This window comes from Saccopteryx leptura, chromosome 6 (assembly GCF_036850995.1).
Source record: "Saccopteryx leptura isolate mSacLep1 chromosome 6, mSacLep1_pri_phased_curated, whole genome shotgun sequence".
NCBI lineage: Eukaryota > Metazoa > Chordata > Mammalia > Chiroptera > Emballonuridae > Saccopteryx > Saccopteryx leptura.
In genome coordinates this window covers 3491370-3512945 of record NC_089508.1, presented here as the reverse complement: position 1 = coordinate 3512945, position 21576 = coordinate 3491370, and the positions used below count along the sequence as shown (strand labels likewise).

General features: G+C 57.0%; 1 protein-coding gene and 1 long non-coding RNA gene across 3 annotated transcripts; one reads left to right on the top strand and one right to left on the bottom strand.

The window, feature by feature from the left end:
• Positions 1 to 1923: 1923 nt before the first annotated feature.
• ANKRD9 (ankyrin repeat domain 9) lies at positions 1924 to 5372 on the bottom strand. Its single transcript, XM_066343416.1, has 3 exons — positions 5117 to 5372; positions 3636 to 3695; positions 1924 to 3012 (listed from the first exon to the last, which is right to left on the bottom strand). Exon 3 carries the CDS (start codon positions 2957 to 2959, stop codon positions 2012 to 2014), a length of 948 nt encoding a protein of 315 aa, XP_066199513.1. The 5' UTR covers positions 2960 to 3012; positions 3636 to 3695; positions 5117 to 5372; the 3' UTR covers positions 1924 to 2011.
• A 6304-nt stretch (positions 5373 to 11676) lies between these two features.
• LOC136376127 (uncharacterized) lies at positions 11677 to 19305 on the top strand. 2 transcript variants are annotated; one of them, XR_010746145.1, is made up of 3 exons: positions 11677 to 12030; positions 12232 to 12914; positions 19239 to 19305. It is a non-coding gene; the product is annotated as an uncharacterized lncRNA (long non-coding RNA). The 2 variants fall into 2 exon arrangements; XR_010746144.1 differs by having other exon boundaries at positions 19236 to 19305.
• The last annotated feature ends 2271 nt before the right edge of the window (positions 19306 to 21576 follow it).

Here is a 21576-nt window from a genome sequence, read left to right as displayed (position 1 = left end):
GGCAGGAAAGCTTCCTGACCCCTACATCACCCCATCCCCAGCCCAGGGGGCTCATAGGAGGCTGTCACCAAAAGGGCAGCTGGGAGTCTAGAGGGGAAAAGACGGGACTCAGCCCTGAGCCTTGGGCCAGCCCCACGAACAGCTGGGGCTGGGGGATGTGAAAGTCTGCAGGCCTGGGTCACCCACCAGGTGCCTGGGCATCAGGACAAGGGTTTCCCAACGCCTCCCCAGGCCCCACCCTCAGAGCCATGCCACCCACTTCTCTGGGCCCTCAGCTCCACATGCCATCTCCTCCAAAAGGAAATGTGCCCACCCCCACAATGGCACCCCTGCAATGAGGACCTGGGGTTTCCAAGAGGACCCAGGGGTTCCTGATGCCCAAGTTTTGAGCTGAGAGATGTATCCACTGCCCCCAAATGTCAAGGTTCAGAGAAGCTATTTAACTGGCCAGGACACAGCAAGAGGGGAGTCCTCACTCGGAATCGGGGATCAGCCACCTGGCTATGCACCCGTCCTCCTCCCTTCCTTCCCACCAGGGTTGTGCACACCCCCACCTCACTTCTGTGGACCTGGGGCCACATCCCTCAGGGAAAGTAGGCAGCTTGGAGATGGTCCAAAGCCCTTTGATAACATGGGGACACAAAGCCCAGGGTGGGAGTTTGTCCCAGGTCACCCTGAGAGTAGGTGACAGGTCCTGGCAGAACCAGGGTCCCCAAGCAAGACCTTCCTGGTGCCCAGGGCCCTTCTGTACCCTCTATACCCTCCCTCCTGTGGCCCACCACCCAATGCCTTTTTGGCCCCCAGACATGCTCCCCTCGGGGGAGGGGGTGCTGGGAGCAGGTTGTCAGTGGGTAACCCAGCCAGGCTGGTCACTCATCAGGCAGACCTTTAGCCCGCTGCTCCTGGCAGGACACTGTGGCCTCCCAGCCCATGTAGTCACGGGTTGAATTTCATAGCCCAGCAGAATTCCTGGGCAGCGCAGCCTGTGTCCTCTCCCTAGTCCCAAGGTTCCTCAGGGCACGGACCTCACTTTTCAACCAGCATACCTTTTTCCTTAAGGGTAGTAATGTATCTGCTAGCAAGCCTCCATCTTCAGAACCTTCCTGCAAAACCCAACTCTACAGGCTGAGCAAGGACTTCCCACCGGGTGATGCAGCCACCTAACCACCCATAGGCACCACCTAAAACCCACTAGGGGCCGGGCCAGGGGACAAAGGGAAGCTCACACCCTGGTGGACAGAGGGCAGGCCTAAGTCACAATCTAACCTCACCCGGGGAGGGGTACAACTAGGGCCCAAAGCCCCAGGGCTAGGTGCCTGCACATCCTCCGGGAGGGCAAAGTGAAAGCGGTGACAAGGCCAGGCCTGGGTAGACCAACTTTGGTGGTGGCACAGTGACACCAGGGAAAGGCAGGTGCCAGGGTGGGATGGGAGAGAACCAGCCTGGACCATGCTCCCCACTGCAGTACAGAAGCCTTACTCCCCGTCCCAGCCCTCAGGATCCAGTGCCCAAGCCACAGGAGAGTTACAAGGCCCTGTGTGCTGACTGCCCCAGCGCCTACCCAGAGCGAGCTCCTGGCCTCTGTGCCTTTGCACGTGCTTGTCAGTCCTGCTTGGACATGTCCGCCCGCATCCCCTGCGCATACTCGTCTCCTTCCACTCAGCTCAATCATCACTTCCCCTGGGACACCTTCCAGAAAGCTCTAGATCAAGATGGAACGCTGGCCCTCACCCTCCTCGGGCTGGGAAGTGAGGTGAGGTCAAGGCCTGGCTCTTGGGAGCCCCATGATCCGTCAGTCCCGCTCTGCGCAGAGAGGTGGCGCACTGAGCCCAGCCACACCCAGAAAACCTGCAGCTTGGAGCCTCCCTGCCCACCCTGGCCATGCCCACCATGCACGCAACAGATGAGGCAGAGATTCTAATATACAGAGATCGATATATGTAAAGTGCCAGATACAACGCTCTGAAAAATAGAATTTTCCAAAAATCCAGTGCCCAGAGTGCCCCGTGAGCTACCCCTTGCCCGTGAGGTCCAGTGGCTGCAGGAAGGGCGGCAGCGGCAGCTCGTCCAGGGCTTCGGGGAAGCGGCAGGGCGAGATGGCGGTGACTAGCACCTGCATGGAGCGCAGGAAGAGCGAGGGCGGGGCCAGGCCCGCCAGCCACTGGAACTTGTCTTCGCCCAGCAGCCGCTGCCAGCGCGGCCGGTCGCGCAGCAGCTGGCAGCGGATAGGACTAGCAGCACCCGCGGGTGTGTACAGTACCAGCAGGTCCAGCAGCAGGAGGGAGCGCCGGCGCGGCTCCCCGGGGGCCACAGGCGCCCCAGCAGCTGGAGTGGCCTCGGCGTCGAGGCCCAGCTGGCGCAGCAGCAGCTCAAGCGGAGTGAAGCCACTGCCGTCACGCAGGCCAGGGGAGGCGCCGTGGCCGAGCAGCAGGAAGAGGCACTCGGGTCGCAACAGCTCGCAGGCCACATGAAGGGACGTTCCGCCGCCCTCCGCACGGCCACAGCCCCGCCGGTCGAGCAAGCGCGCACGCTCCTCGGAGGGGAAGTCCCTTACGGTGCGCAGGATGCGGCGCAAAACGCCCACGCGGTTGTACCGCACGGCCAGCGCCACGTGCAGCCCGGGCGCAGCGCAGCACCGGAAGGCGGCGCTGGGCGGCGCGAGCGCGCGCCTGGGGAACGTGGCCAGCAGGTAGTGCGCGTAGGCCTGGTGGTCGTGCACGAGCGCGTAGAGCAGCGCCTCCGATGGTGAGTAGGCGGCGGCGCGCCCGCGCTCGTCCCAGTGGAAGGCCTCGCTGGCGCGCATGTCTTCCAGCAGCCACACCGGCAGCAGGTCGCGCACCGCTCGGTAGAAGGCGAACGCGGACTTCCGGCACTGCTTCTGCGCCTGCGAGCGTGCCGCGCTGGCGCCCTCGGGCCTACCTTCCGCACCGCCCCCGGGCCGCTGAGCGTCCCAAGGCATTCTGGCGAAGGGGCGATTCCTGGCCTCACTGCATGGGCTCTGCGGCCAACAACCTACGGGCGGAGGGGACCATACAGTGAGGCATCTGGGCCCCTGTCCCCACTGCCCAGCTCAACCTGGGAAACCTGAAGGCCCGAGAGGGGAATCTTGATCACCTCTCCCAGGGAGGGCCCGGTGGTACGGGGCTCTGTACCTATCTCTAGCCTCGGACCAGCCCGTCCTGTCATTCCTCGCAGCTCCCTTCTCTCCCAGACCCTGACACACTCCCCACATCCTTGATCTAGCTGCACCTGACCTCCCTCCTGAAATCCACTCCTTCTCTAGCATCTCTACTAGATATGCCCTTTGCAGCCTGTGCCCCCACAGCTCCACCCACCGTCAAGACCACACTGAAAAGGCACCACCACCACCCCTCACCCTCCAGCCAACGGAGGCCCTGGGAGTTTCTGCTCCCACCTGGGCCCAGAACATCCAACCCCAAACAGAGAAAAGGCCGGGTAGGGGGTAGGAAAGTTGCACCTTCATCTCAAGCTGTGACAAGTCCTTTCTGTAGGACAAATCCCTGTCCCAGTCCTACCCAACCCTGACCCTGACCTCTGACCCTTGACCATGTGTGGGGACTCCCCAGAACCTCCCAGCAAGGCAGGATAGGGGCAGAGATTAGACTCAGACCTACCTGGTTCCTGTACTGAGATCACCTAGTTCTGCAGACATGGGTCTGCCTCAGCTTCTTCATCTGTAAGAAGAGAGGGGCCCTGGCCGGTTATCTCGGTTGTAGTGTCCTCCCAAAACACCAAGATTGCGGTTCCATCCCCGGTCAGGGCACACATGGGAAGAGATAAATGAATGCACAACCAAGTGGAACAACAAATGAATGCTTCTCTGTCTCTTTCTCTCTCTCTCTCTAAAATAAATCAATACATTTTAAAAGTTAAGCCTGACCAGGTGGTGGCGCAGTGGATAGTGTCGGACTGGGATGCGGAAGGACCCAGGTTCGAGACCCCGAGATCGCCAGCTTGAACACGGGCTCATCTGGTGTGAGCAAAAAGCTCACCAGCTTGGACCCAAGGTCACGAGCAAGGGGCTACTCAGTGTGCTGAAGGCCGGTGGTCAAGGCACATGAGAAAGCAATCAATGAACAACTAAGGTGTTGCAATGAAAAACTAATGATTGATGCTTCTCATCTCTTTCCGTTCCTGTCTGTCTGTCCCTATCTATCCCTCTCTCTGACTCTCCTTGTCTCTGAAATAAATAAATAAATAAATAAAATAAAAAAATAAAAAGTTAAAAGAAGTAGGAGAGAATGCAGGCTGCCACCCAAACATGATGTTTGCAAGATCTCCACACCCCAAGCTCCTGGAAGGAAGCCGGAGGGCAAAGTCAACCTAGAGATTGGTGTGCATCACAATTTACAGTCTGCAAACTCCAAGTCAGCTACCTCTCGATCTTCCCAGCTACTAGGTACTGTCCTCCCATTTTCCAGCAGGGGACAAGCTTGTCAGCAAGTCATGGTAGAGCCAGGCCTACAACCCAGATCTCCTGCCTCCCATTTTGGGCTCATTAAACATGTGGGGGTGTCCCAACCCACAGGGAGCCCAACTTGAGCTGTGACCTTGCCCTCTGAGTCCCCAGCCTTAACCTGAGCCCTGGCCTCGGACCCCGGCCCAAGGTACCCACTGCTTTCCCTCAAGGCTAAGCCCTCGGTCACAGAGTCCGGGTAACTAAGTTATGGAGATGGACAAGGTGGGGGTGGGCTGCAGCCACAGCACCCTTTTGGGGGGCACTATGACCGGAGCAACCCCCCACTCCCACGCCTGGGCCTCTGCGCCCCAGGTGTACCCTGTGTGGACACCGCGGGGCGCCGGGCGCGTTATGTAAAGTTTGGCTGCCCCACGTCACCGGACACTGAGTCATGGCCAAGGCTCGGTGAGTGGGGGGTTGGGCTGGCGCTTCCCCAGCCGCCCGCCAGCTCCTCCTGGTCCCCTCTCGGCGACACGGTGGACCCTCGCATGGCGGGGGACGAGGCCAGGGTGTCAGCGGGCCAGTGGCCGGCGCAGCGAGGGCTGCACCTGCGCGTGTGCCCGGGGGCCGTGCGGGGGGCGGCGGCCAGGGGAGAGCGCCCGGGCAGGGGCTGCGAGCCGGAGGAGGGGGACTCACCGTGGGGGGCGGTGGGGCCGCAGGCCTGGCGTCCCCGCCCCCGCTGCGGGCCGGGACGCGCGCGGGCCCTCCGCGGAGAGGTGCGGAGGCGAAGGTCCCCCGACGGACGGATGCGAAGGAGCCACCGCCGCCTGCGCCCGCCGCAGCCGCGCTCTGAGGCACCGCGGGCCGTGCCCAGGGCGGCGTTGCGGGCGCCGGCGGCGGGCGGGCGGCGCAGTGCGGCCCCGGCCGGGCAGGACCGCGGGACCGTCCGCCGCCGCCATTGGCCCTCGCTGCTGGCCCCCGCCGCCGACTATTGGCCGCCGCGCTGCACCATTGTTACGTCACCGGCCGGAGGGCGGGGCGCCCAGCCGGACCCGCGGAAAAGTTCCGAGAAACTTGAGGGCGCGCTGGGGGCGGGGACGACGCGGGGCGGGGGCGGGGCTTCCTGAAACCGGAGCCGCGGCGTCTAGGGAAGGCCCGGGGCGGCGGGTGCCCCGGCGCCGAGGTGGGGGGGCGCGTCCGGTCCCCGCCTGCGGTGCCACCGCTCGGTGCGAGTATGGGCGCGCGCGTGGATGCGCCGGGTCCGCCAAGCGGGCCTTGCCTTGTCAGCTCACGAGTCATATTCCAGGTCCCCTTTGTACTGACTCTCTGTGACCTTGGGGGAGACTGTCTGTACAGGGATCAAAAGGCAGGAACTGTGACCCCTAAGGGCCCTGACCCGCGTTTGGCCCTGATAGGGTAGGAGCATCGGAGCCCCAGCTCCATGGGTTCCAAGGTTTGGGGCACCGCGCTTTGCACGCCAGAGTTCATGCTGAGACCCAACCAGAGACCCCCACCCAAAGCTCTGTCTCACCTCTGTGTAGTGTGGCCTTGCAGGTCCAGACCACATGCCTCCAGGGTCCCTGACCACCGCCAGATTCACAGGAACCAAGTCATAGGCCATGGGGGAGGACTACAGGGAGCACTTTCCTGGCAATCTGGGGCCACCTCTGCCTTGCCTGGCTTTAGTCTCTTCCCCTCTCTAGGATTCAGTTTCCCTACAGTTTCTCCCAACTTTCCTGTTCTGAATGTCTTTTGAGTATGATGGGGTCCAAGTGAATGGAGTTCATGGGGTTAACCTTTGGCCTTTGGGAGACCCCCAGGGCCTGGGAGACATCTGAAGGGAGGGGGCGACTCAGGTGAACGACCTGTGGCTCAAGGCCGTAGCCAACCTGCTCCTTTGGCCCCATGCTACTCTTCAAAGGCTGGAGTGGAGAACTCAGATGTCTCCATGGCTACCATGCAGTGAGGGTGAAAGGGTATCAGCTGTAGGTTCCATGTGTGCTGGCCTTGGGACAAGTCTCTCTCCGCCCCTTGATGTCCTCCTCCACCCCCCTTCCACTTGCCCTCCTTGCTGGGATTCCCAAAAAGCCTCTTTCTAAAAGTCAAACCGGACCCCATTTCTTTACTGCTTAAGAACTTGCTGTGGACATTGACTTAGCCAGAAAGATGAGGGGAGAGGAAAGGCATTCTTGGCCAGGACACCACTGGAGCAAAGGTCTGGGAGTGGCAGAGGGAGGCTGCAGAGGTCAGTTGGGGCAAATCACATAGGACAAGGAGCTTGGGCTTGTCCTGAGAACATGGAGGCAGAGGGAGTCGGAAGTCAGTCAGTGAATTATTTCAGGCACAAAGAAATAATCCAGTTTAAAAAAAAATAACACATGGGCCTGACCTGTGGTGGCGCAGTGGATAAAGCATCGACCTGGAAATGCTGAGGTCACCGGTTCGAAACCCTGGGCTTGCCTAGTCAAGGCACATATGGGAGTTGATGCTTCCAGCTCCTGTCCCCCTTCTCTCTCTCTCTCTGTCTCTCCTCTCTCTCTCTCCCTCTGTCTCCCTCTCCTCTCTAAAATGAATAAATAAATAAATAAATAAATAAATAAAAATTTTAAAAATTATAATAACACATGGATCCCTGGCCAGCTAGCTCAGCAGTAGAGCATTGGCCTGGTGTATGGAAGTCCTGGGTTTGATTCCCGGCCAGGGCACACAGGAGAAGGGCCCATCTGCTTCTCCATCCTCTCCTTCCTCTCTGTCTCTCTCTTCCCCTCCTGCAGCCAAGGCTCCATTGGAGCAAAATTGGTCCCGGCACTGAGGATGGCTCCATAGCCTCCGCCTCAGGTGCTAGAATGGCTCCAGTTGCGTTGCAGTAGAACAATGCCCCAGATGGGCAGAGCATCGCCCCCTAGTGGGCGTGCAGGGTGGATCCCGGTCAGGCACATGCTGGAGTCTGTCTCTCTGCCTCCCCGCTTCTCACTTCGGAAAAATACCAAATAAATAAATAAATAACACATGGAGAAATCTGAAGGTCCCTGTGCCTGTCCTGCCCTGGGTCTTTCCCATGATGGTGGCTGACATTGTCACACTCTCCCTCATTGCACCAGTCTGCTCTCAGTCTCAGCTGCTTGCCTTTTTCTCCCAAGGTTACTTTTCAGCCCACCTCCTGGGGTACATGCTGCTCTGGGTCACACATCGTTGCCGCTGGAGTCTTCCACTGGTGGAAGTTGCCCCCTGTGCCTGGCAAGTGTGTGGCCTCCTCAAGCTGCTGTGAACATCCCTGCCCACACCTCCTTGATGGGGTCTGTGCCGGGTGAGAGGGTGGTGGTGCAGGGTAGCTTAGCTTACGCCTCTCCACAGTAGCTTCATTGGTTGCCTCAGGGCAGGAAGAGAGGGTTCCCTCAGGGAGGTGAAGAGCTGCTGGGGTAGGCGGTGTGGGCAGAGCATGGGGAGGAGGCCTCAATTCCCCGGAGACTAAGGAGGCACTGGGGGGGGGGGGGATGGGAGGACTGCCCTGCCCAGGCCCTGAAGCCCACGCGGGCAGAGGGTGCTTACTAGTGTGGCCTTCTTGATATGGGTTTGGCCATTAACCCTGATACGCTTCTTCTGGGACCCCAACCGAGACACACTCCGCTCTCCCTTGAGAGAGCCTGTCCCACCAGTTCCAGCATCTGTGTGTGCCCAGGGGGGGAGCTGTGGTCAGGGAGGTCAGAGAGATGGAGGGCGAGCCGGTGGGCGGACAAACACAGGAGGGTCCTGCAGGGCGGTGTGAGGTTCCGGGAAGCCGAGGAGCGACCGAGGCTGTCTTAGGTTGTCCCTGGCGTGGTCTGGAGGTCTCTGGAGAGAAGTGGGTGAGTTCTGTGTGGATTCTGACCACTGGCACGGGTGTCACAGGGAGAGACAGCCCAGGTTGCCTTACAGGGTAGGCTGAGCACCTGGAGGAGGGGGAGGGGCGGGAGGCGGGGCGTTGGTGGAGCTGCCTCTGGGCCACGGTGAGGGCGAGGCCTCGGCTGGCGATAAACACCCGGATGTCCCATAGGAAGTGGGCACTGGAAGCAGGACACCAGCAGACAGAGAAGCAGAGGCTTGAAGGCCGAAGCTGGGCCCTCTAGCACTGGGGTCAGGAAGAGGGGACGGAGCGAGGTACTGGGAGAGGGCCGGGAAGTCAAAAGGCACAGCGTTCCCAGAAGGTGTGCTACGGAGGAAGGAGTGGTCAGCTGGGACAAGAGCCACTAGTGGGTCAAGAGGATCTGGCTATTTGTAGGTTGTGGGGCCCTTCACAGAGAGTTATGGGAGCAGCAGAAGCCTCTCTGGATAGGGCTGGGGGTAGGGCTGGAGAAGGCTGTGAGGGACACAGCGGAAAGTAGGAGCTCAGGGCAAGGGGGTACAGAATGCAGGTTTGGAACTAACACACATGTGGGCATTTGAGTGGTGGGGACAGGCCTGGGCCAGGCCTGTATGGGGGAGTAGGCGGGGCCAAAGGAGAGGGTGGGAACAGCCTACCACCTGCCAGCACATCACCAGGGGCCTGCCCTTCCACCACCTAGTTAGACCAGGCCACAGCGCACCTGACCTCCGAGGGCCTGCTTCTTCCCCCTGCGGCTTCCCTGCTGGAGGGCAGGGCTTATCCTCACCTGCCCTTGGGCCCCAGGTCTCTCACCAGTCCCCACTCTCACCAGTCCCCATCCCATCTAACTGGTCTTTTCAGGCTCAGCTGGAGATGCCAGCACTGACCAAAGACAATAAAACTAGGGGAACACTGCCTGACACAGTGGTGGAGCAGTGAATAGAGTCAACCTGGGACACTGAGGTCCCAGGTTCGAACAAAACCCTGAGGTCCCCAGCTTGAGTGCAGGCTCACAGCTTCAGCGCAGGGTCCTGGCTCAGCTGGGAGCCCCCAACCAGGTCAAGGCACACATGAGAAGCAATCCGTGAACAACTAAAGTGCCACAACTATGAGTTGATGCTTCTCATCTCTCTCCCTTCCTGTCCCTGTCTGTCTCCGTCGCTAAAAATAAATAAACTTAGGGGAGCATCATGAGCTCCTGGGAGCCAAAGAGCCCTCACATACACAGCGAAGGAGTGACATTCAGAATGTATAGTTCCTGCCACCCAGTTAGAAAGATTAAGTGGATAGAGGATGGGGGGGGGGGGTACCAACAGGCAATTGACATGCTGGCCAGTCAACACAGGAAGACACCCGGCTTTGTAAGGAATCAGCAAGTGTATAACCTTTTGTTCTGCCTCTTACTGGCCAGAGCAGAGGTGTGGGCACCACCTGTGCCAGTGAGGGAGGAGCCAGGCCCTCTCCTGCTGGAGGGGGGGGGCACCTGGAAGCCCCCTCCCCAGGCAGGGACACTGCTTGTGCTCTTGGGTCCAGCGGTTTCTTTTGTGGGCATCTTGTCCTAGATAAGTATTGGCCCATGATATTCATGGCTGTGGTTATTCATTTGCCCAATTTTTAAGGTTTTTTTCCTTTTTTTCTTTTTTTTTCTTTTTCTTTTTTTTTTGGATTTTTCTGAAGCTGGAAACAGGAAGAGACAGTCAGACAAACTCCCGCATGCGCACGACCAGGATCCACCCGGCACGCCCACCAGGGGGCGATGCTCTGCACCTCGGGGCGTTGCTCTGTCGCAACCAGAGCCACTCCACTCTAGCGCCTGGGGCAGAGGCCAAGGAGCTATCCCCAGCGCCCAGGCCATCTTCGCTCCAATGGAGCTTTGGCTGCAGGAGGGGAAGAGAGAGACAGAGAGGAAGGAGAGGGGGAGGGGTGGAGAAGCAGATGGGCGCTTCTCCTGTGTGCCCTGGCTGGGAATCGAACCCGGGACTTCTGTACACCAGGCCGACGCTCTACCACTGAGCCAACTGGCCAGGGCCAGTAATTTTTAAGTTTTATAAAAAGAATTCAGCCTTAATTTTATATATGATGGTGACTTCCTAGTTAAACCTTAGAAGAGAATGCAGGTGACTACCAAGAAGGTGGTAAGGCTTTGCTGTGTTTTTTACTAATGAAAACTGGAAACCACCTAGGTGACCATCCAAAGGAGAACACCAGAGATCACCGTGACGCGTCCTTGCCTGCTGGGGTTCTTGTCGCCCGGCAGCTGGCCTCTGTTCTTCTGCTGGGCTTGCGGGGAAGACTGTGTGTGAGCCTGGAGCCCAGGGACCTCCCTCGCCAGTCCTACACTGCACACCCCCTCCCGCCCCACCAGAGACAGTCTCCAAGGCACCTCTGGGTCCTCGTGGGATCCACGGACCCAGCTGTGCTTGCGGACTCGAACCAGCTTATTAAAGATGGTAAATTCTGACCCTGGCCGGTTTGCTCAGTGGTAGAGCATCGGCCTGGCATGCGGAAGTCCCGGGTTCGATTCCCAGCCACGGCACACAGAAGCGCCCATCTGCTTCTCCACCCCTCCCCCTCTCCTTCCTCTCTGTCTCTCTTCCCCTCCCGCAGCCGAGGCTCCATTGGAGCAAAGTTGGCCCGGGCGCTGAGGATGGCTCTGTGGCCTCTGCCTCAGGCGCTAGAATGGCTCTGGTTGCAACAGAGCAACGCCCCAGATGGGCAGAGCATCGCCCCCCTGGTGGGTGTGCCGGGTGGATCCCGGTCGGGCGCATATGGGAGTCTGTCTGACTGCCTCCCCGTTTCCAACTTCAGAGAAATACAAAAAAAAAAAAAAAAAAAAAGATGGTAAATTCTGCCCAACCTGTGGTGGCGCAGCGGATGAAGCCTGGACCTGGAACACTGAGGTCACTGGTTTGAAACCCTGGGCTTGCCCGGTCAAGGCACAAACTCACTCCCTCCCCACTGCCTTTCTCTCTCTCCTCTCTCTCTAAAATCAATCAATAAAATATTTAAAAGAAAGAAAGAAAAAGTCCTGACTCATGAGGGTATCTACCTAGGACAGTCCCTGTCATTCCAGCCAAATTATAATATAATGGTATCCTCTTCACGCTCAACAGGTCCTGGTTGACAAGGTAAATCCCGTGGCTACCGCGTGACATGCACATACCAGGTACTATGCAACCAGGGTCAAGGACAGAGAGCCGGAGCTTCCTCATCTGTCAATCGCAGGTACGAATGGCACCTGCCCAGAGAGTACCAAGCTAGCTAGCCTCAATGCCTGAGCTGCTAGGGTTACTTTGTAAATATTGCAACATGAAAAAACATACCTCTTGTTTAAAAAATACGGGAAGCCGTGCCCTTACCGGTTGATGGCAGTACCGCCTGGAGAGAGAGAGTCAGCAAGAGGAGGAGAGACCCTTTGAGTTTTTATTCTTCACCCTCTCATGGTTTGAATCTTTCACAAGGGACACATATTCAAATATTATTTGTTTAATTAAGGTACGTTTTTAAAGAGGCAGGTCTCGTTGGCAAATGCTGTCTCACAGCTGTTACTTCACTGACTCATAATGACGTAGTGTGGTAGATGGGTTGTCAGCTCACTTTACAGGTAGGGAAACTGAGGCTCAGAGAACAGATGGTTTTGCCCACAGAGGCAGAACCTCTAAGCATCACCCCATCCTAAGGGAAGGCTTTGGTTTCGTGAGTCTCTAACTCCTGGGAGGTTTCAGACCCCTTTGTGTAGGCCAACGAAAACTGTGTTTCTGCCTGACCTGTGGTGGCGCAGTGGGTAAAGCGTCAACCTGGAAACGCTGAGGTTGCCGGTTCAAAGCCCTGGGCTTGCCTGGTCAAGGCACATATGGGAGTTGATGCTTCCAGCTCCTCCCCCCTTATCTCTCTCTGTCTCTCTCTCCTCTCTAAAAAAATGAATAAAAAAAAAAAAAAAAAAAAAGAAAACTGTGTTTCTTCCCCTAAGTCTCTGGCCACTCATAAGATGGGGGCTCAGTTGCAGGTTGGGATGGCGGGTTCCTGCACCCCGGGCAGAGGAGTCAGGCGGTGGGCCAGCTCTTGTCAATCTGTGCAACACACAGGGCCCTGGAGCCTCTTCTGAGGGCCCGAGGTGAGTGGGTGGACAGGAGAGGCCTCCGGAGGTGAGGAGTCACCCGCACCGCCAAATCCTCAGTCAAGTCCCGAAAGGTCTGCGTCCAGATGCTCTGACCTTCCCGTCCTCACTGCTCCACCCCCTACACATCTCGCAAGTCCAGGCAGCCGGAATAAGTGCCCTGTAAAAGCTGATGACCAAGTGGAGGACTGAATCAGGTTGGGGGGGGGGGGTCAGGGCTTGCGCGGGGGGGGGGGGGGTGTAGGGAGAGCGGGCAGGGGTAGGCCCCTGGTCAGCCTGGGGAATCTGGGCAGGTCCTGAAGCCAGCGGCGCTGGGAGGGCAGGTAAGCAGGAAGCGCATGGTTCATCCGACTGTATCCAATCCGGCCACTGGGCGTGCTGGACACAAGTTGGCGGCAGGGAGAACTCCACGGGGGCCCAGCCCAGGACCTGACCCCCCAGCTCAGGAGCCTGCCGGACTCAGACCTGCCAGCTCCAGTGGAAGCCAGCTCTGGCTGCCCGGGGGCCTTGCTGGTAGGAAGTTGGCAGTCCCGCAGGTCCACGAGCCATCGGGGCCTGGATCCCTGCGTCCTCCCAACCACTTTCTCTCGGCTGAAACCAGAGGAAACAGGTTCAGGGGGGCGGAATTCTCGGCAAGGGGCCAGAGCAGATGTGGGAACGGGTGGAGACGTCGACTGGGTTTACGGGGCCCGTCGGGGCCAGGGCTTGGAGGGGGCGGATTTCCTTTACCGGACCTCACCTGGAGACCCGGGGAGGAGGGAGAGAGGCCCTGGCCAGAGCCAGCGTGAATCCGGCCTCAGTTTCCCTATTGGCGCAGAGGTCCAGCCCGGTCCCAACTGGGTCCCGCAGCCCAGCGCGGGCCAACACCGCCCCCTGGTGGCCGCGCGCGTCCTCGCAGCCCGCCGTCCATCACGCGGCCGGGCGAGTGTGTTGCCCCGGGTTGGCCCGGGTCAGAGGACGTCTGAGCACCCTTACCCCGGCGCCGGGGGGCCGCGGGTTCGGGTCTCCACCCGGGAACACCCCACCCCGCTCGCCACCCCGCAGGTCGCCTCCGCAGGCCCGTTCCCACTCTGGGCGCCTCTCACCTCTCTTCCTAGTGAAATAGCCACAGTCTGGCCCACCCAGACCTGCGGCTCCCCGGCCGCCCCCGGGGCTGCCCGCCCGCCGCCCCGCTCCCCTCCCCCTCCTGCCTCCCCTCCCCCTCCTGCCTCCCCTCCCCCTCCCCCTCCTCCCTCCCCTCCCCCCCGCCCCTCAGCTGACTACCTTTCCTCGTGGGCGGGACCAGGGCCCTATCGGCCAATCAGAAGTCCCGGGCCACAGGAAGGCGCGAGAAGCCTGAGGGTTGCCCTTTCCCAGGCCTCCCCTTCCCTGGGTGACCCTTCCCGGAAGTCCTTGGATCCGAGCAGGGCGCAGAGTGGGGAGGGCGGCTCTTCTGCAGCGGAAGAGGCCGAGAGGAGCTTGTTTCCCGGGGTTCGGGTGGGGGACGGTCACTGTCGTCCTGCCCCCATCAGGAGACAGCCGCAAGGTCTCCAACCCCACTGACACTTCTCTGCCTCCCCCCACCCACCCCAGTTCTCTGCACGGCCCTACCTCCCCCCAGGGGGCAGACCTGCCGCACTGGCTGTTCTCTCCTCCTGGAATGCCATCCACCCAGACCAGCCTGCTTTTGCAAACCGCCTAAGTGCACCTCCCCAGGGGTTTCCCTGACACCTGCCTCTTCCCTCCCGCTCCCCAGGTGCACATTTATGACGCTTCTGGGTGCTGGCCAGGCCCAGGGTGTGACCTACTGGCCCATTTTACAGATACAGACACTGAGACCAAAGGCTTCTGAGGAGCTGGCCACAGACGCTGGTCTGGGAACCGGCCAGACAGGAACCTAGCCTTGCGTCGTGACCCGCTGCTGCACCGCCCCCTAGTGTCACTGTATCCCAAGCCTGTCCTCTGCTCCCTCACGGGGATACCTCCATCCCCGGGCCGTGCCTTGTGGATCCTACTGAGGATTCAATGCTGTCTCCATGGTGGGGGTGCAGGGGGGGCCAAGGCTACCTGGGGAGCCTTCCCTTACTCTGCCACCCTTGTCCAACCGGGAGCTGAGGCCCCGGCAGTGCCCGGAGGACCCCGCCAGGCATCACTCAAGTCCTAAGCTCCCCTCATGCCCACTGGAGGGAGCATTGGACTAGTGAGACAGACGGGCCTGGGACGGGCTTGGTGGCCCTGAGGAGGAGGAGAACTGGGCACACTGCCCACCTTCAAAGTGATGGACAGGAAGGGGGAGGGGGGGTAGGGTAGCAGTTTTATACCAATGAACCCTGAGAGGCAAATGAGACCTCCACAGTGTGGGCTGTCATCCCAGGTGGCAGCCGCTCCACGTGGCTGAGGAGCTTCCTCCCAGCATGGCAGCCAGGTTCCGTGGAGAACAAGGCCCGATATTCACGAGGGTATCCAGCCTCCATCGACTCCGATCACACTTGCTAAACTTTCATTGGCCAGAACAAGTGATATGGCCAGGCCCAGACTCAATGTGGAATGAGACCTCACAAGCTCATGACCACCAAGCAGCGCAGTTCCTTGGGGACCACTGAAGTTCCAGCTTAGCACGGTGGGAAAGGAACGGAGACGGGACAGGAGACCTCAGGGGCCGTACTAACCAAGGAAGTTTTCTGAAGGAGGAAGGACTTGGCCACAGAGGGGCTGGGAACGCTGTTCTCCTCCTGATTCACATTGTGGGGGCCACGGAGCCTGCAGGGTAACCAACCACTGACAAAGATATCAACTGCGGAAATGTCCTATTGGAGATGAGTGCTCTGTGGACCATGACAACAGGGTGACATGACAGTGTGACAGGATGTGAGGTTGGGGCAGCTGCTGTATTTATTTATTTATTTATTTTTATTGAGAGAGAGAGAGAGGGATAGACAGGGACAGACGGACAGAGATGAGAAACATCAACTCATAGTTGCGGCACCTTAGTTGTTCATTGATTGCTTCTCATATGTGCCTTGACCATGGGGCTCTAGCTGAGCCAATGACCCCTTGTTCAAGCCAGCAACCTTGGGCTCAAGCTAGAGACCATGAGATCACATCTATGACCCTACACTCAAGCCAGCAACCTCGGGGTTTCGAACCTGGGTCTTCAGCATCTCAAGCCGACACTCTATCCACTGTGCTACCTCCTGGTCAGGCTATTTGTTTATTTTTATTTATTTCCTTGACCCGTGGTGGCAAAGTGGATGAAACATCACCCTGGAATTCTGAGGTCGCCAGTTCCTGACCCAGGGCTGGCTCGCTGAAGGCACATATGAGAAGCAACTGCTATGAGTTGCTGTTTCTCCCTCCTTCCCCCCTTCTCTCTCCTCTCTCAAATCAATCAATAAAAATTATTATTTTTAAAGAGAGAAATATCAACTTGTTGTTATACTTATTTATGCATTCAGTGGTTGATTCTTGTATGTGCCCTGACCTGGGATCGAACCCACAACCTTGGTAAATCAGACGACAATCTAACCAACTGAGCTGCCCAGCCATGGCTGTAGTTTCTTTCTTCTTCCCTCCCTCCCTTCCTTCCTGCTTTCCTTCTTTCTTTCTTAAAAATATTTTACATTATACTTTTTAGATTTTTATTTATTGATTTTAGAGAAAAAAGAGAAAGAGGTGGGGGGGAGCAGGAAGCATCAATTCATAGTCACTTCTCTTATGTTCCTTGACCAGGCAAGCCTGGGATCACAAACTGGTTAAGCTGCATCCACTGCGCCACCACAGATAAGGCTTTTTCCTTTTTCACTGTATTTACTTTTTATTAAATATATTGAGTGGCGCAGTGGATAGAGTGTAGGGCTGGGGCGCAGAGGACCCAGGTTCGAAACTCTGAGGTCGCCGGCTTGAGCACGGGCTCACCAGCTTGAGCTCAAAGGCCGCTGGCTTGAAGCCCAGGGTTGCTGGTTCAGCTGTAGCCCCCCCCCCCCCCCATCAAGGCACATATGACAAAGCAGTCAATGAACAACTAAGGTGTCACAATGAAGAATTGATGCTTCTCGCCTGACCTGTGGTGGCGCAGTGGATAAAGCTTCGACCTGGAAATGCTGAGGTCGCCAGTTCGAAACCCTGGGCTTGCCTGGTCAAGGCACATATGGGAGTTGATGCTTCCTGCTCCTCCCCCCTTCTCTCTCTCTGTCTCTCCTCTCTCTCCCTCTCTGTCTCTCTCTCCTCTCTAAAAATAAATAAATAAAATTAAAAAAATAATAAATTAAGAATTGATGCTTCTCATCTCTCTCCCTTCCTGCCTGTACCTATCTGTCCCTCCCTCTGTCTCTGTCTCTGTCTCTCTGTCTCTGTCACACACACAAAAAAAACCCAGGAGTGAACTACGGATACATGCCAACAGTTGGGTAAACCTCAAAAGCATGATGGTTAGTCAGAGAAGCCAGACAAGCCTGTCGTCTCAGGAATGTATTGTACACTTGAAATTATGCTAAGAGAGTAGAGCTCATGATGTATTCTTATCACAACAAAATGTTTTAAAAGAGAAAGAAACCAAACAGAAAAGGCGACATACTGCCTGATTCCGTGTACAGGAAGTGTACAGAAAAAAACAAATCCACGAAGAACAGATGAGTAGTGTGAGGGCGAGAATGGTCAGACAACACTCCAAAGATACTAAAAGGCATGGAGTTGCGTCCTTCCAATTGGGAAGTTCACAGTATAATAAATTCTACATCAACAAAACCCTTTAAAAAGGGACAGGTGATGCTTCCTGCTCCTCCCCCCTTCTCTCTCTCTCTCCTTTCCAAAATGAATAAAAAAAAAAAAAATTAAAAAGGGACAGGAGAAAAGCCAGCCAGCGCTGGGGCAGCCCTGAGCCTTCCAGCAATCAGGCCCAAACCCTTGGGGCCTCTGTCATGTTGGGGTATCCCTCAGGCCAGGAGCCCCAGTTGGGTTGGGGCCCGGAGATGTGGGGTGCCTTGTGACTTGTTTACAGGACTCTTCTGTGAGGGAGGGAGGTGGGTTTTGAATGATAAATGCTCAAACGACACAAGTTCAGTCCCCAAGTCTGAATTCTCCCAAACTGGGGAAATCAGTCCTTCCAGTAACAAGCTCCTGGCCCAGCGGAGGCCCGGCCCAGCTGCCCGGGAGAAGTAGGCAATTAGCACAGGGCAATTAGGGGCCTCCGTTGGGGCAGGGAGCCGGCCCCACCCCTCCAGTCCCCTGGGAGAAGTGGAGCGGGTGCCTGGTGGTTGGAGCAGCACACACACCACACCCCTGCTCACCCAGCCCCTCCCATGCCCGACGGGGACAGGGCTGCACTGACGAGCCTGGAACCTAAGGGCGGAGGTACCCACAGAGCCCTGTGCTCAGAGATGCACTCCAGAGCTGGTGCAGAGGGTCCCTAACTCCAAGCAGGGGGCAAGGTCAGAAAAAGCCCAGGAGCTGAAGTCCTCCTCTTTGGGGTCCCTGCGCGATGAGGGGGTGGGGGCAGGAGGGCACAGGCTGCTCGGAAGAGAGGAGCAGCCTCCTGGGAACTCCCGGGTCCCCCCCCAACCCACTCCCCCACAACAACCAACTCCCCAAGCACCAAGACCCAGGCGCCTCGTTAGGAGAAGGGGTGCCGTGCGTCTCAGTGGGGGAGGGTGTTTGGGTTGAAGGACTGTTTCCCCAACACACCTCTCACCCCTGTTATTGTCAAGCCTGGGGTTCAGAGGACAGTCAGCTCAGACCATGACCTTTCACCCTCAGGCCTGCCTAGGATCCTCCGGCCCCTCCCAGCAGCCCAATCAGACCATTGTTAAACCTGCAGACGCCCAGGCCCCACCCCGGACAGGCCACAGGAGAGCAGTGCCCCCTTCCTGAGGCCCCGCGTGAGTTTTCCCCACCACTGATGGGACCAGGCGTGGACAGGTGACCAAGGACAGCCCACGCAGCCCTGGCCGGTAGCTCAACTAGAGGGTTGACTGGATTCGCTAAGGTTGCAGGTTCCCTCCCTGTGTCAGGCACAGCCAAGAATCAACTGGTGACTGCATAATAAATAAGTGAAACAACATATCGATGTGTGTCTCTCTCTCTCAGAAGTCTATCAATAAAAAGTAAATACAGGCCCTGGCCGGTTGGCTCAGCGGTAGAGCGTCGGCCTGGCGTGCGGGTGACCCGGGTTCGATTCCCGGCCAGGGCACATAGGAGAAGCGCCCATTTGCTTCTCCACCACCCCCCCTTCCTCTCTGTCTCTCTCTTCCCCTCCCGCAGCGGAGGCTCCATTGGAGCAAAGATGGCCCAGGCGCTGGGGATGGCTCCTTGGCCTCTGCCCCAGGCGCTAGAGTGGCTCTGGTCGCAGCAGAGCGACGCCCCGGAGGGGCAGAGCATTGCCCCCTGGTGGGCAGAGCGTCAGCCCCTGGTGGGCGTGCCAGGTGGATCCCGGTCCGGGTGCATGCGGGAGTCTGTCTGACTGTCTCTCCCCATTTCCAGCTTCAGAAAAAATACAAAAATAAATAAATAAATAAAAAGTAAATACAATAAAATATTTAAGAAGAAGGAGGAGCCTGACCAGACAGTGGCACAGTGGATAGAGCATTGGACTGGGATGCGGAGGACCCAGGTTCGAGACCCCGAGGTCGCCAGATTGAGCGTGGGCTCATCTGGTTTGAGCAAAAAGCCCACCAGCTTGAACCCAAAGTTGCTGGCTCCAGCAAGGGGTTACTCGGTCTGCTGAAGGCCCGCGGTCAAGGCACATATGAGAAAGCAATCAATGAACTACTAAGGTGTTGCACCGCGCAATGAAAAACTAATGATTGATGCTTCTCATCTCTCTCCGTTCCTGTCTGTCTGTCCCTGTCTATCCCTCTCTCTCTCTGGAAAAAAAAAAAAAGAAGAAGAAGAAGGAGAAGAGCCCGTCCAGAACTGACCGGTGACTTTATCAGGAGTGGCCAGTGAGAGCAGGGATCCGGACCCAAACCAGACCCAGAGGGATGCACGAGGCCGGGCCCTGGGTCGCCGTCAGCTGAGGCTGAGAGCCCTGGAGAGGGAGGGTGGGCGAGAGGCCTGGGCCGTGTCCCCTGGAACCAGCTTGGACTTTCTCAGACCCAGCCTTCCCAGCGGCAAGCGGTGCCTTTCACCCCATTGGCACACACCTCCACCTTCAGCCTCGATGTTGTGGTTCAGTGCTCCATGTCAGTTCAGCCATCTGTCTCTGTGAGCTGTGGTGTGTTACTCGTTTGCTCTAAATGAATGTGGTAAAGTGACTCGCTGCCATCAAAATAATGTTCCTCATCGACACACCCACTTCCATAGCGGCATTATCCACAACAGCCAGAAGGTGGGGGGAAACCCATGTCCATCCACAGATGGGTTCTTCAGACAGTGGAATATTACTCAGCCTTGAAAAAGGAAGAGAATTTTGGCACATGGTACAACATGGGTGGGCCTTGAGGACATTGTGCTAAGTGAAAAAACTAGTTACAACAATACAAATTCTGTATGATTCCACTGAACAGGCACATGCAGTAGTCAAACTCAGAGACAGACAATGGAATGGTGGCTATCAGGCAGGAAGGAGAGGGGTAGGGAGTTGTTTAAGGGAGACAGAGTTTCAGTTTTACAAGATGAAAAGAGCTTTGGAGATGGATGGTGGTGATGGTTGCACAAAAATGTGAACGTATTTAATACCACTGAACTCTGCACTTAAAGATGGTTAAGCCTGACCAGGCAGTGGCACAGTGGATAGAGCGTCGGACTGGGATGTGGAAGGACCCAGGTTCGAGACCCCGAGGTCGCCAGCTTGAGCGTGGGCTCATCTGGCTTGAGCAAAAGCTGACCAGCTTAACCCAGGGCCCCTGGCTCCAGCAAGGGGTTACTTAGTCTGCTGAAGGCCCGCGGTCAAGGCACATATGAGAGGGCAGTCAATGAACAACTAAGAAGTCGCAACGCACAACGAAAAACTAATGATTGATGCTTCTCATCTGTCTCCATCCCTGTCTGTCTATCCCTCTGACTCTCTCTGTCTCTGTGAAAAAAAAAAAGATGGTTAAGGTGGTAGATTTTATGTTATGTCTATTTTACCACTTTTTTTTTTTTTACAGAAACAGAGAGATAGTCAGAGAGAAGAATAGATAGGGACAGACAGACAGGAATGGAGAGAGATGAGAAGCATCAATCATCAGTTTTTAGTTGCGACACCTTAGTTGCTCATTGATTGCTCTTTTTTTTCTGATTTTTTTTAAAGACTTTATTTATTTATTCATTTTAAAGAGGAGAGAGAGAGAGAGAAATAGAGAGAGAGAAGGGAGGAGCAGGAAGCATCAACTCCCATATGTGCCTTGACCAGGCAAGCCCAGGGTTTTGAATCAGCAACCTCAGCGTTCCAGGTCGATGCTTTATCCACTGCGCCACCACAGGTCAGGCTGATTGCTTTCTCATATGTGCCTTGACCGTGGGCCTTCAGCAGACCGAGTAACCCCTTGCTCAACCCAGCGACGTTGGGTCCAAGCTGGTGAGCCTTTTGCTCAAGCTAGATGAGCCCACACTTAAGCTGGCAACCTCAGGGTCTTGAACCTGGGTCCTTCCACATCCCAGTCCAACACTCTATCCACTGCGCCACCACCTGGTCAGGCTAATTTTTTACTTTTTTTTTTTTTTTGGAAGAGACAGGGAGAGTCAAAGAGAGGAACAGATAGACAGGAAGGGAGAAAGATGAGAAACGTCAATTTTTTTGTTGTGGTTCCTTAGTTGTTCATTGATTGCTTTCATCATATGTGCCTTGACTGGGGGGCTACAGCAGACCAAGTGACCCCTTGCTCGAGCCAGCGACCTTGGGTTCAAGCTGGTGAGCCTTGCTCAAACCAGATGAGCCCGCATTCAAGCTGGTGACCTCGGGTTCTCGAACCTGGCTCCTCGGCATCCCAGTCCAGTGTTCTATCCACTGTGCCACCACATGGCTTACCACCATTTTAAAAAAGATTTTATTTATTGATTTTACAGAGGGAGGAGAGAGAGAAGTGGGGGCGGGAGCGAGAAGTATCAACTCCCTTATGTGCCTTGACCGGGGAAGCCCAGGGTTTTAAACCGGCGACCTCAGTGTTCCAGGTCAACGCTTTATTCACTGCGCCACCACAGGTCAGGCTTTACCACCATTTTAAAAAATGAAATTCCTCCATCTTCCCAAGGGTTCATTTTGCTCCAGTATCCAGGCACCGAGCCAACCTGGAGGGCCTCTCT